The 13685-nt window shown below is 39.7% G+C and overlaps 1 protein-coding gene across 1 annotated transcript in view; it reads left to right on the forward strand.

Annotated features, from left to right (window-relative positions):
* TRPC3 (transient receptor potential cation channel subfamily C member 3) overlaps nt 1-13685 on the forward strand; it is a 53270-nt gene that overhangs the window by 17315 nt on the left and 22270 nt on the right. The window contains exons 3-4 of the mRNA XM_030564260.1: nt 3088-3273; nt 12052-12216. Coding sequence (XP_030420120.1) covers nt 3088-3273; nt 12052-12216 — 351 coding nt within the window. The remainder of the gene's footprint in view (nt 1-3087; nt 3274-12051; nt 12217-13685) is intronic.

The following is a 13685-nucleotide window of genomic DNA, read 5'->3' on the forward strand; positions in this document are numbered from 1 at the left end:
TGAGGGTGCAGGCTCCGGCTAAGGGTGCAGGCTCTGGGGTGGGGCTGGGGATGAGGGGTTTGCGGTGCAGGAGGGTGCTCTGGACTGGGGCGGGGTTTGGGTGCAGGTGGGGTGTGAGTGCTCTGGCTGGGGTTGCAGGCTCTGGGGTATGGGTGGGGATGAGAGGTCTGGGGTGCTGGAGGGTGCTCTGGGCTGGGACTGAGGGGTTTGAAGGGTGGGAAGGGGATCAAGGCTAGGGCAGGGGGTTCAGGTGCTGGGGTGTGAGGGCTCCAGATGGGAGTGCAGGATCTGAGGTGGGACTGGATGTGAGGGTTTGGAGTGTAGGAGGATGCTCTGGGATGGGATTGAGGGATTTCAGAGGGCGGACATGGGATCATGGTTGGGGCACGGGATTGGGTCAGGGGTGCAGGCTCCAGGTGGTGATTACCTCAGGTGGCTTCCAGAAGCAATGGCATGTCTCCACTCTGGCTTCTCTATGGAGGCACAGCCCAGTGACTCAGCACGCTGCCCCGTCCACAGGTGCCACCCCTGCAGCTCCCATTGGCTGTGGTTCCTGGCCAATGGGAGATGCGGAGCTGGTGCTTGGGGTGGGGGCTGCGCGCAGACCCCTTGGCTGCCCCTCTGCCTAGGAGCCAGAGGAGGGACATGCTGCTGCTACCAGGAACCGCCAGGAGCCTGCCTTAGCCCCACCGACTGGACTTTTAACAGCCCAGTCAGCGGTGCTGACCGGAGCCACTAGTGTCCCTTTTCGACCAGGCATTCTGGTCGAAAACCAGACACCTGACAACCCTAACTGAAGCTATATGCACAGTGACTGGCTTCTTGGTGCCTCCTCCAAACTCTTTTCTCTTGCAACCTGTGCTCCTCCCTCCAAATTCCATGCAGGTTGCTACTCCTTATATTATTAACAAAATATTAAGTTTTAATTTCCTTTCTTATGCATGTTGTTTTAACTCCAAATGATTCTGTAAATGGTGATTAATGTGCTTTCCTTTCCACCATTTATATAAATGCCTATTTAGTTGTAGTGAAAATGGTAGCAACTGTCTTTAAGTAGCAAATAAATTATTTATGAAGAGACAAAGGATTCACATTGGTCCTTTTATGGCCTATAGGAAAAACTAGCTGGAGCAAATGATTGGGGGATTTTAAAATAAAAGGGAGTACAATCTTGAATTGGGTCCTGAAATGAATGATGACTAGTAGAATTGTTTATGTAACAGATGGGATCATATTTCTTTGTACCTGTGGGAAGATGGCCAACTGCACATGTGTATGAGGGAATCAAGTGCTGGGTCTTGGCAAAGCCACTGAGGAAGGTGTTAGAGAAATCAAGGTGAGGAGATGAAAGCATGAATGAAGATTTCAACAGAAGTGGAACTGAGATATAGGCATACATGGCTAATGTGACAGAGTTGATGATAGGCAGATATGCAGACATAAAAGTTTGCAGAAGGAAGGTTCAAGGTTAGGCATTACACTAAAATTATGTACAGAGGTTGGAGTAACAATATTGAGATGCAGCCACAAATTTCCTGTGAAGATAAGCAAAGAGGGTGGGCAGATGGAAATTGTTAAAGGTGTTGACAGATATGAACAACTGAGTGTCACCAGTGTGAAAGTAGCAGCTACAGTTAACGGTAGAAATAAGATGACTCAGTGGGAGGAGGTAAATTGAAAAGGGTAGAAGAGTCAGCAATGTGCTATGTACTGCATAGAACAGGGGCTTACACAGAAAAGCTGTCACTGCAGCACTCTAGAAATAATAGTTTGACAGGTATAAAGTTGGGATCTCGACACACCTGCATAACAATGGGTGTAGTCCAGGAGAATAGAGTAGCCCACAATGTCTAAGGAAGCAGTGAGGTCACAGAGAATGAAGAGAGTCCCAGAGACAGCAGAAAGAGAGAAGTATTTAACTATATACAATTGAGAGATTCCCATGCTATCACCAGCACTAAACCCAGACTGAAAATGGGCAAGGATGTAGTGCAAAACTGGAGAGATGAGAAAACACTACTTTTTCAAGTGCTTTTTAGAAAAAGAGAAGTTAGGACACTGTGGGGCACCATCTATGCTGTGAGGATGGAGGCAATGGGCAGCTGACGTAAACGGGTTAGAGCACTGTTCTTAACAACACTGTCCAGGCAAACCATGTTTAAATTGTGTTAAACTACGTTTAAAACTAGTTCAGATAACACAGTGTTAATTCCCAGGACAGGGGACTTTAAAAAGAATCTCTTAAGCAAGGGAAGGCTTTTTAAGAAGGGGGGCAGATAGTGACACATTTTAGAGACTTGCGGAAGGTAATAAAGACAGCAATTATTGACAGTAATGGTAGTGGAGGGAGAAACAGTGGTGGAAAATGAACAAATGAGAGGAAAGAGCAGGGGATTAAGAAGGTAGATAGTTTTGTGAAGGGACTGGTTCGTATCAGACATATTAAGGAAGGTACATAGGAGAGAGGGGAGAGGAAAGGAAGGGAAAGGTATCTAAGGAGTGCTGGAGAAGACACAAATTATGGCAATTTGGAATTTATTGGAACTGATGGGTGGGAGAGAGGAATAGAGAAAAAAATGAAACATAAGAACAAGGATTATCAGCACCGTTAGCAATGATGGAGGAACAGAAATTAGATTTTGTAGCTCAAATGGCGATCTCTGTAGATTCTATCTGGTGCTTAAAGATACATTGACATTTTTTGCAGCAGTAAGGTTAAAAAGTCCAGGGTTCTGGTCTCCAATTTGGGTAATTCCATTTTACCAATGAAATTTCCTTAGCACTTCCATTTTGATTCAGGATTCTTCTTCACTTGTCCTAAACCTTTGTGTAGTATTGTAGTGCAGTGTTAAACAGTTGCCACCTCAGAGGTGATCTGTTTCCTTTTAGTAGAGAGTGAAGTGATTGTAATATATAATATAGTGTAATATAAATTTGTAAAGTACTTAGAGAGTCACAGGATGTAAAGTGCAATATAAATATGACACAATTAAGCTTTCATTAATTTGTCCATATTTCCTTATTGTCAACTGCTAAGCATACCCATATTGTGAGTGAAGGGCTATTATTTTTTAACTTCCTTTTCAGAATGACTATCGCAAGCTGTCTATGCAATGCAAGGACTTCGTGGTTGGTGTCCTTGATCTCTGCCGAGACTCTGAAGAGGTAGAAGCCATTCTAAATGGGGATTTGGATGCTGAGCCAGTTGAAACACAGAGGCACAGAGCTTCACTGAGTCGTGTCAAATTAGCCATTAAGTATGAAGTAAAAAAGGTAACTGTGTAACCAGCACTTTTAAACAATTTTGTATGTGACTGCATTGTATCATATTCAGCATGTATTAATAGACTGACAGTAAATTGTCTTAAGACAAAATATGTGGGCCAGATTCACGGCAGGTGTAAACTAATACACACAAAAACCCTCCAGTGGAACTATGTCAGCGTATTCCACTGAGAATTTGGCCCTGCATTTTTAATGACAGAAATAGCATGTGCCAGAAAAATGATATATTTACACAAATTACAGTGGGTGAAATCCTGGTCTCATCCAAGTCAATGGCAGTGAAGATTTCAATGGGGCCAGCATTTCACTTCATTAATGTAGTTATGTGCGTGAGTCTTCTTGCCAATCCCTGTGATAGCATTTTAATCAAAAGTGAAGGCTGTAGCCACAACAGGATTTCTTTCATGTTATCATAAAAGGGCTATTTTGTTAGTGCTTTTTTTATTTATTTATTTTATTTACTTGCTACTTTCAGTACTGGAATTGATTAAATAAATTATATCATAACCTGCTTGGAAAGTCTTGCATCTATCCACTAGTATAACTATTTACACATATTTTTCTTTTTAAGGAGAGCCTTCATTTCACTGCTCTGAAAGAGAACACATTTCAATTGTTACTCTGTTTCTTTATCATATTTTTGAAAGCATCATATTAGCACCAAATAGCTTATCTGCAAATGTGTTGCTTTTAATCAAGCAGCCTTGTAGAAAAAATTTCTGTCTGACTTATAGTGTCTTCTGTTTAAATAAATCAGAGTGAGTTCAATAGTGGAAATATGCACTTCAGTTTTATTGTCAGTTAATCAATTAGTTTATTCATATGTTTTTGTAAATACTCAAAGCACAGTATATCTGTGGAAACAAATGGCAAAGATTTTTTTTGCCATAAAAATACTTTATTCTGTGAAATGAATATTCTTTACAGCCAGAAATACAACTCTGTAGAATGCAACCGATCAGTTAAATGTTTATCAGTTCATTGTATGCAGTGTAGTTGTAGCTGTGTCAGTCCCAGGATATTAGAGAGACAAGGTGGGTGAGATAATCTCTTATTCGACCCACTTCTGCTGGTGAGAAAGACGCTTTTGAGCTCTTACAAGAGCTTTCTGTGGCTCAAAAGCTTGTCTCTCTCACCAATAGAAGTTGGTCCCATGAGAAATTATCTCACCCACCTGGTTTTATCAATTCATTATTATGTAAAGAAATTTTTCCATGTATAGTTATCTTGTTCTTTCTCCAAGATGCCAGTAGGCCAACACAGATGACAGTTAATATGATGTCCAGCAGCACATACAGAAGAAATATAGTGACAGCTGTATTTTATTTATTGGATGACTTATGCTGATGGTTGTGTGCAGAGGCAGGATAAAATTACCATAACAAAAATACTGCTATTTTCACAATGTTATGGTTTCCCATTTAATTTTTTTTTAAATCCCCACAAAAATATGAGAATTCCCAACTTTTCAAAATTCCCATTTTTCACTTTATTTACCCACTTTTCCACTAGCTATGGTTATATGCTTTTCCAACAGGGTGAAATACATGAGTAACCATCATATAGTTTTGTAAAAGTGTAAAATATTCAAGTGAAGGAAGCTGTTCACCACGAGTGTCCTCTTCTGGTTTGGCACAGGTGTGGCAAGGCTACTTCTTCTCTGGCATCGCCCCTGATGACAGCCACTCCAGCCCTGTGGTGGTCTGCTCTTCTTGTATGCCAACCCTCTGCCTAGGTCACACCTGTTTGTCCACCTCTTTTACAGTTATATAAAGAGTCCTAATGGGGTAGCCTTGTTGGTTAGGTGATAGGCCTTTAGGATCTTCCCTTGCCGAGGTTCTCCCCCATTAGGCGTAGGGTTTATGCCTTCTGGCCTCCTGGTTGTAGGGGAACCAGGGCCTGCCCTTTTTAAGTCCTGTGCCCAAAAGAGCTATACTGCTGCCTCCCTGGATCACTTTCTTACCAGTCCCTTCTTTCCTAACAGATAAAGTAATAAACAATAAATAACTGACATCAAAGGTAAAGTCTCAGATCTTCTTAGTGTTGCAAATCTCTCCCTTATGGCTCTGGTATAGTCTCTGTGACCAGAGCCTCGAGCAACAGGACCTTTCTCACTGCTCCTTCCCAATTGCTCAAGTGTAGGTCAGTTCCCTCCACTGTCTGCTCCTCTACTAAGCTGGCCTGTTCCCCTTTTGATCTCCTCCTCCAAGCTGTGTGTGCTTTGCAGATAGGATGGCTTGTGCACCTGGGGCCAGAGCAGCTGCTTAATTCCTTTCTTTCCGGGCTGGTGTTTGCACAACCTGTCATACTTCCAAATTGGGAAAAACCAATACAATTCTTGGCAAACTTCACAATTTTTGATACATGTTTAATGATGGGAACAGGAACCTTTCTCTAGATCAGTGGTTCAAAGCTAGCCAATATGAACATGGTCTAAAAGCCTAGAAGGGATTGGTATAGACTGAGCCCTGGTTTACACTGGGGGGTGGGGGATCGTTCTAAGTTATGCAACTTCAGCTGCATGAATAACGTAGCTGAAGTTGATGTACTTACATCTACTTGCCGCAGTGTCTTCACTACGGTGAGTCGACTGCTGCTGCTCCCCCGTCAGCTCTGCCTGTGCCTCTCGCCAAGCTGGAGTACAGAAGTCGATGGGAGAGCATTTGGGGATCAATTTATCACGTCTAGACTAGATGCGATAAATCAATCCCTGCTAAATTGATTGCTGCCCACCGATCCGGCCGATAGTGAAGACATACCCTGAAAGTTCTTTACCATCTGCTTTTCTTTCAATGCTTTGTTAAATGAGCCATCTTTGTAATCAAGTCCCAGTAGACAAGCATCTTCAATGCAAGAAATCACCTCCACTGTGGTATTTTTCTTAGCATTCTCAGCAGAGAGAGAGAGAGAGAGAAAGAAGATTGCTCAGTCTCAATGTCCATTCAGTCTCCTCACATCCAGTTGAGGAGCACATTAACAGGGTGGCATGGAGTGTATGTATCTGGTGCACACACTGTACCTGTTCTACAAGATGTTAAAGTCGAAAACAGCTATGTAAAATTGGCTTATCAGAGCTGTCCTCTGTTCCTATTCAGAGTTCTGTGGGAGTTGGATTGGGCCCTAAAATAGATAAATGTAATGAAAGATGAGGCGGGATGCGGGTGTGAGAATGTGAGATGATAGAAATGCAGAAGGCACCAGTGGAAGGGGTGATATGGTTGGAAGAGAGTTTGAGCTGTAGCATCCTGAAGAGATTGTAGGAGGAAAGCTGAGAAGATGGAAGCCAAAGAAGAGATTACAGTGGTGAGGTTAGAAATGACCAAAGCATGAATTAAAATTTTGGTAGTGGATCCAGTGGGTTTCAGAACTGTTATAGGAGAAGCGACAAAATTTGGCGAGGGATCCTTATCTTCAAGGTGCTCTATGATCTGGGCCCAGGATGTTTAAAAGACCACCTAAAGCACCAGGATGAAGACTGTGGTCAAAGACTGTGGTCCTCTGGCACAACGAAGCCTTCTCCAATAAGCGTTGTCTGTGTGGGAGCCAGAGATTTATTTGGAGGCCCCCCTGAGACTGTAGAATTAACTCCCCCAAGATCTAAGGACCATCACAAATCTTATCACCTTCCACTTCAAGTGCTGGGCACGTTTTTTTTGATCTTGCCTTCTCTAACACAAATATGTAGCAACATGTATATTTATAACAAAACCAAAATTCTCTAAAATCCTACATGAACAAAACACTCCAGTGTACACACTTCCCCGGGGAGAGGATGAGAAAACAAAAACAAATGACAGATGTGTAGTCATGTTGCTTAATGCACTTCTGGAAAGTGGTCAGATACTATGGTGATGAACATGGTTTAAAAACCTACATAAAATAGAATAAAGAGGAGATAATGCAGTTATCAATGGTTAAATTCACCTCTAATCTCCTCTTGACAGCTCTTTGATCTGCTTCCTAAAGGGAACTTGCATAACTGTTGACAATACTCTCTTCCCCACTTGGTCCTCTCTCGTGTCAGTGAAGAAATAGATAACATGGGCAATTTTCCTCTTAATGTCAAATCAAAATGCTGCTAAACCATTAGCAACAAGCCTACTGGGTGGCTAGACAGGTCTGTGGATGTGTATTAGAAGTGTGCTTGCACTGGGGGACTTCACTCTCTAGGACCAGGACCCCTGTACCTTCCTAGCCTAATAACTATTGGAGTAGAGGGGCTGTTTCTTCCCAGTCCCCCAGATATTTGGGGTGAGGCAGGTATTGCTTCCCCTTCCTCCGAGATTTTTTTAGGGCTGGCTTAAATACAGTTTTGGAAGTAGAAGTAACCTGTTGACTTCAGTCTTTCTCTGCTGCTCAAGGTGAACCTGCTGCTTCCTGCTGGGTGCCCCTGCTGGTGAACAGTGGATCTATCTGTGCAAAGGGTGGGGCTTATTCTTGCAAAAGGAAAGAGCACAAGAAAACTAGAACTCAAAACAAGCTAAATTGCAAATAAAATAATATTTGTGTGGTTTTTTTTTTCAAAATGGGCCAGGTTGCTAATTAATTCAGGATGACCCTCACTTTTCTAAATGGTGATAGTTAGTTAAGAGATCAGATATCCATTAGCTCTTAATGACTTTTAGCTTTTGATCTGCCATTCCATTGTAAACAGAAAATGCTTTAATATGTGATTTAGTTGGCACATGAGTCAGCATATTTAGAGAATTTTCTTTCTAGCAAAGTGGATTAAAAGGTGAAGATCACTTCCCTGTTTAAAGCCACTGCATCAAATTAACATTTTTCTCCCTAAGAGATTAGAGATTTCCTTGTCTTCATTACCTGCATCTTGATTTAATTTTTGTTAAGAAGCCTGCCCTATTTTACTATAAGCATTTAAAAATGATATTTGACATTAAGTGGAAGTTAGCTTGCAAGAGAGTTGGCAAGCAACAATGAATGGTACCTTATGATGTCAACAGAGAACGAAGAACAGTAAAGTGGATGTACAGGGCTTACATTATATTTATTTAGTCTGAGGAACTCAGTTCAAACCATAAAATGCAGTCTGAAACAATGTCTGAGCTACATAGAGAATTTGCTAGCATTCCTACAGGAGTACTGTATGGTGTTATCAGAACAATTTTTAAAAATAGAAGATTCCTATAACTTCCTAATTTAGTGGCAAGTTCTCACAGATAAGCAGGATCTGTGCTATGCCCCAGGTTTTGCACAGTCTTTTGGAGGAACCCCTTTAGTGTGCCTGACTCCCTAGGGGTCTTACTCTTCTTTCAGGGTAGGCCATACAGCCTCATCACCTCCTAGGGAGAGCTATTGGGCTCCAGCAATCCTGCTTCACACGCTGAGCTCTACCCAGTGAGTTCAACTGAGAGAGACTCCTGAGAGAGACTTGTACACTCTTCAGGTACTAGTGCACCCCAGCCCGTATTGTAATGGCATCCAAACAGCATGTTCAAAACAGATTAGGATTTATTAATTAAGTGGAACACAGCACAGGAAGTCCTTAGGTTAGCACAGAGAAATGAAGGTTAAAGCATAGTCCATTCTGGACAAGCCATAATTCACCAGCCAATCTGTAGTGAACTCCATTTTCAGACTCTGTCTCTCTGACTCCTCTTTAATTAGTCCCCATGTGTGAGAGCTCAAGTTTCTTCCAGTGCCCACACTTATCCCCTCCTATCTCACACATCCCAGTCCTTTGTTTTCAAGTTGGGATCTCTGCTCAGCTTCCCTCTTGAGAGTGTCAATCCAGGAGTTATTGGAGCTTGTATTGTCTCTTTAGACCCCTTATTGATCTGGGATCGTTTTGGCCAGTTTCTTAATGACTCTATTCATTGCACATAGACAGGGAGGTAACACACCTATGTCTCTTAGTCTGCCATGAGATCAAACGTAATCCTTTTTTCCCAACTAAGTAGCATTGTAAAATATGGGGAAAACTTAGGCAAACAGAGGATTCATAAAAATATTTAAAAATATTCTCACTTTCTTACACAGATATTGGCCAATTTAACTACTTTATAAATATTACAAAGTAAGTATACTTTGCTCTTGTATAGTACTTCTCATCTTTAAAGTGTCTGGCAAACATTAATTGAATCTTCACAACAAGGTGTGAGACAGTCTGTCTCAGATAAATGCTATTTATTATCTTCATTTTACAAATGGAGAAACTGAGGTTAAAAGTCAGACTTGCCCAGAACTAGAAAAGGAATCAGTTACAGAACAATGAGGATGCTCTTATTTTGTGCTTTCCCTGCTTAGTCTTGTGCACAACGTCACACAACTCTCTCACTACATGGTGGTCTTGCTGTGTACATCTTCACAATAATATAGAAATGCAAAGTCAAGGTTTAGAAAACAGTGCTAAACAAACTCATTTTTAAACAAAATCAAAACAAAACTGATTTTAATAGACTAAAGCTTAAAAGTTATCAAAATAAATGCAAGTGTCTTTCTTTTACACTACATTTTCTATTTCTTATGACAGTGTTTATTTTAAGTACCGTATTCAATGCAGAGTTAGTCACAGCTTGTCAATATAGAATTACATTTTGGTAAATATACCCTTCTCTATGTATATGTGAATCTCTTACTGATGATAATGAAAGTAATGTGTGCATGCACCTACTTGTTGCAGATAAATATAATGGAACTGAAAGAAGAAAGATCCCTGTACATTAACAGGACATAGATCCCATAGGAAGTCTCAGTTTTGCATCTAAAGCTTTCATGTATTATTTCCATTAAACTTTCTGACAGCCAGAAAAAAAGGCTGTGGAAACTACAAGACTGTAAACCTCGCATGAATGATAGCATCTGACAAGCAACCCAGTGCTGATGTTGTATTTATTAATAACAGTGATAATTAATAGCTAACTGGGAGAAGCAAGTTCCTATACTCAACTTGATAGCATTTCTCTGTCTGTCTGTTTCTGTCTGTTGTTAGGACACTGATCACTTCGCTTGTATGCTATAAATCTTTGCCTCACCTTTTGTCTAGTTTTTGCCTTTTTAGATTCTAAAGCGTAAAAGTGGAATTTTCAAAAGTACTTAGAAATGGCATGGGAGTTTTACTATTCACCTCAGTGGGAGTTAGGCCAGCACAGAAGGATTTGCAAATCCCACCCCAAATGTACACATTTGAGTCTCTGGAAGTTAGGCATGTAAATTCATTATTCAGGTATCTAAATAAGTGGCCTGATTTTAAAGATTTAGAGTTAATGAGAGCGGTGTATACTCAGCACCTCTGAAAATCAGGCCACTCTTATTTAAATGCTTAAATATGGATTTAGGTGCATAACTTTAAGCACTCAAGTTTAAAAATGTTGACCTGAGATCTTTTATGGCAGGGATCGTGTCTCCTTATGTGTTTGTCCAACATGTAACACTATGGTGTCCCAATTCTGATTGAGGGTTTTGAGCGCTACTGCAATCTAAATGAACAAATAAAAATAATGTGCACTAGTTATCAAAAATAAAATAAACCTCCCATATGAGAGATTTGTTCAAAATCAAATGATCTACTATAACTAAGAATAACAGATTTTAGTATTTTTAGTTAAAACATACACCTCTCAGGTCTCATTTGAGGTGTTGGTAAGATGGTGTTATGATGTTAACAGCTCAGTAAAACTAATAAATTAATAAATAAATGTAATGATAGCATAAAACTGCATAGTGGTAACAATCTCTATGTTCAAGAACCTTTTGATTTTTAAAATAATACAAGAGAAAGAATCATTTTTGGAAGACCATCAAACTATGCCATTTAATAGTATCTTTCAGCTAAGATATTGTTGAGGTCATTAATTTCTGTAAGAACACAGGAAACATGATAATAGATTGTGATATCTATTTTAAATGTTTAGAATAATTTATAACAAAGTGTGTAACACAGTAAACTGAGAGTTCTGGCAGCATTATAGACCATGAGAGTAGCTTTTCACTAGATTCCCAAAATGGAATTTCCTTGTATTACATCGTGGCAATTTTTGTTTGTTTTCCACAGAATTCCATTCCATTGGGATGTTTTGTTAGAGATGTTCTGTGATTGCTTTCCATATTGTCAAGAAGTCAGATGAGTAGTGGTACCATGCGTTGTTGAGACTAATATAACTACACAGTGCCACTACAATACACATTACAATATAGCTTCTACTGCTCAATAGGAATGTTCCAAACCTTATATTATAATCTTGCTGTTTATATTTCTTGTTTTAGTCCATTTTAAACTTAAAATGGGATAGTTAGTGAAAGAGGTGCTTAATGCTTTCAAAAAGTAATTAGGTTTTCAAAAAGAAATTAAGATTCTTTGTGTGTGGGAGTGACAGGGGGTAGGGTTACAGGTGAGTTAGTTTCAGATCTGAAAGTTCTGGGATCCATAGAAACACTTCATACAGATTGGAACAATTTTGGTCTGCTGGGGCTCATGAGAGCACTCAGCTCCCAAAGGAGCTAGCCCATAATCTGTAGAGCCAAACTTGGTCTCAGATGTGAGGCTTTTGTTAAATGTAATGAGCGCTCCCCACGTGTGCATCCAAATGCAGAATTTGGCTCATTTATCATTTCAGTTTCTATTTCTTCTCTTTTTTGTTTATTTATAAATTAACCAAAATGTTAGAAAAGGACAAAAAGAACAGGCTTTTAAAGAGCTAAATTAATACTTGTTATTTATTTATTTATTTGTTGATTCTGCATGTAATGTTTATATAATTCTTATTATAAATTGTATTGAACCTTGATTTTCTTTCTTTTTATCTACAGTTTGTGGCCCATCCAAACTGTCAGCAACAGCTTTTGACTATCTGGTATGAAAATCTGTCAGGATTACGGGAACAGACCATAGCTATCAAGTGTCTCGTTGTGCTGGTTGTTGCATTGGGCCTTCCACTTCTTGCCATTGGTTACTGGATTGCACCATGTAGCAGGGTACAGATTTTTTATAAATTACACATTAAACACCTTGTACTGGTCCAGATGTTCCTTTTCAGTTACTGTCATCTGCAATGTAATCTTGCACTCCTAGTTTGTATCACCTGAATTTTAATTGATTATTCAGATTTTTTAGAAATCTCAGCTTTGAACCAAATTCTCTTATTTTAAAGAGGGAATAAGATTGATCAAGTATAAGGAGGAAATGTTATTCTATGTGCAAGTAAATTGTGTTTGAGCACTAAGATATGTAATAAGCTCTCTCAGAACTCTATGATATTTATGTATCAGAGAGTAGCCGTGTTAGTCTGGATCTGTAAAAGCAGCAAAGAATCCTGTGGCACCTTATAGACTAACAGACGTTTTGGAGCATGAGCTTTCGTGGGTGAATACCCATGCATCTGAGGAAGTGGGTATTCACCCACGAAAGCTCATGCTCCAAAACGTCTGTTAGTCTATAAGGTGCCACAGGATTCTTTGCTGCTTTTACATGATATTTATGTTTGTTTGAATATTTTGGGTTAGATTCTCTCCATGATACCAGCTATATACTTGAACTTGTACAAGTACTATGTACTTTTTGCTAATGACCACTTCCTACAGTGGTCCAAAAAGCTCTATATCAGTTCCTCTCAGTTGGCATCTTAGGGATCTGATTCTCCTTTCATATAATTCTATAGCAAAACTACCATTGAATTCAATGGTACAGGATTGAGTTCTAAATGAAATATTTGTTGTTGCTAAACTGTTAGGTCAGATTGCTTATAAAGGTGAATTGCAAAGCAAAACTTAAATGAAGCACAGTTTTCTAACCACACTGGGGGGGGGGGGGCATTCAGAAGAGAACAACATTTTTTACAAATAATTTCACATTTATATTTTCCCTCGGTGAAATCATCCTGGTGTTTCTAGGTTCACAGATGATGTCATAATACAAATACCAGCAGTCTCACTGAAATCCATTCATTCCATGATATGTGTGATGTCAACCAAATGATGTATTCTGATATATCTTCAGTAAACTGGGAAGAACAAAAGAGGATTTCAGAGAGAAGACTTTTTTAAAGTTTACTTAGAACTTACTTCTTTGTGGAATGTCTTCCTGGCCCTTCCCCACAAGCCTGTTCAGAAGGGGTATCCAGAACAGAAATCTGTGTTCCATTTGAGTTTATATTTTGCTTTGCAGTTCACCTTTAAGAGGTGATAAGATTCTGCACACCCCATACATTTTTAAAAGGAAACTGATGTTTTCTTTCTTTGGTCATTTGTTTATTTATGAAATAGCATCATTGTTACTCAGATTATCTTCTGAAATGTCACTTCCCTTGATGAGCTGTTGTAAAGGTACCCCTTATAGCTGCATGGTAGACTGATGTCATGTAAACTCATGATTAGGTTTTTTTTAATGTCTGATATGGAAAAAATGGCATTTCTCCATGAGCTTTAATTCCCATTGCCAGAAACAC

The sequence above is a fragment of the Gopherus evgoodei genome, chromosome 5 (genome assembly GCF_007399415.2).
Source record: "Gopherus evgoodei ecotype Sinaloan lineage chromosome 5, rGopEvg1_v1.p, whole genome shotgun sequence".
Lineage (NCBI taxonomy): Eukaryota > Metazoa > Chordata > Testudines > Testudinidae > Gopherus > Gopherus evgoodei.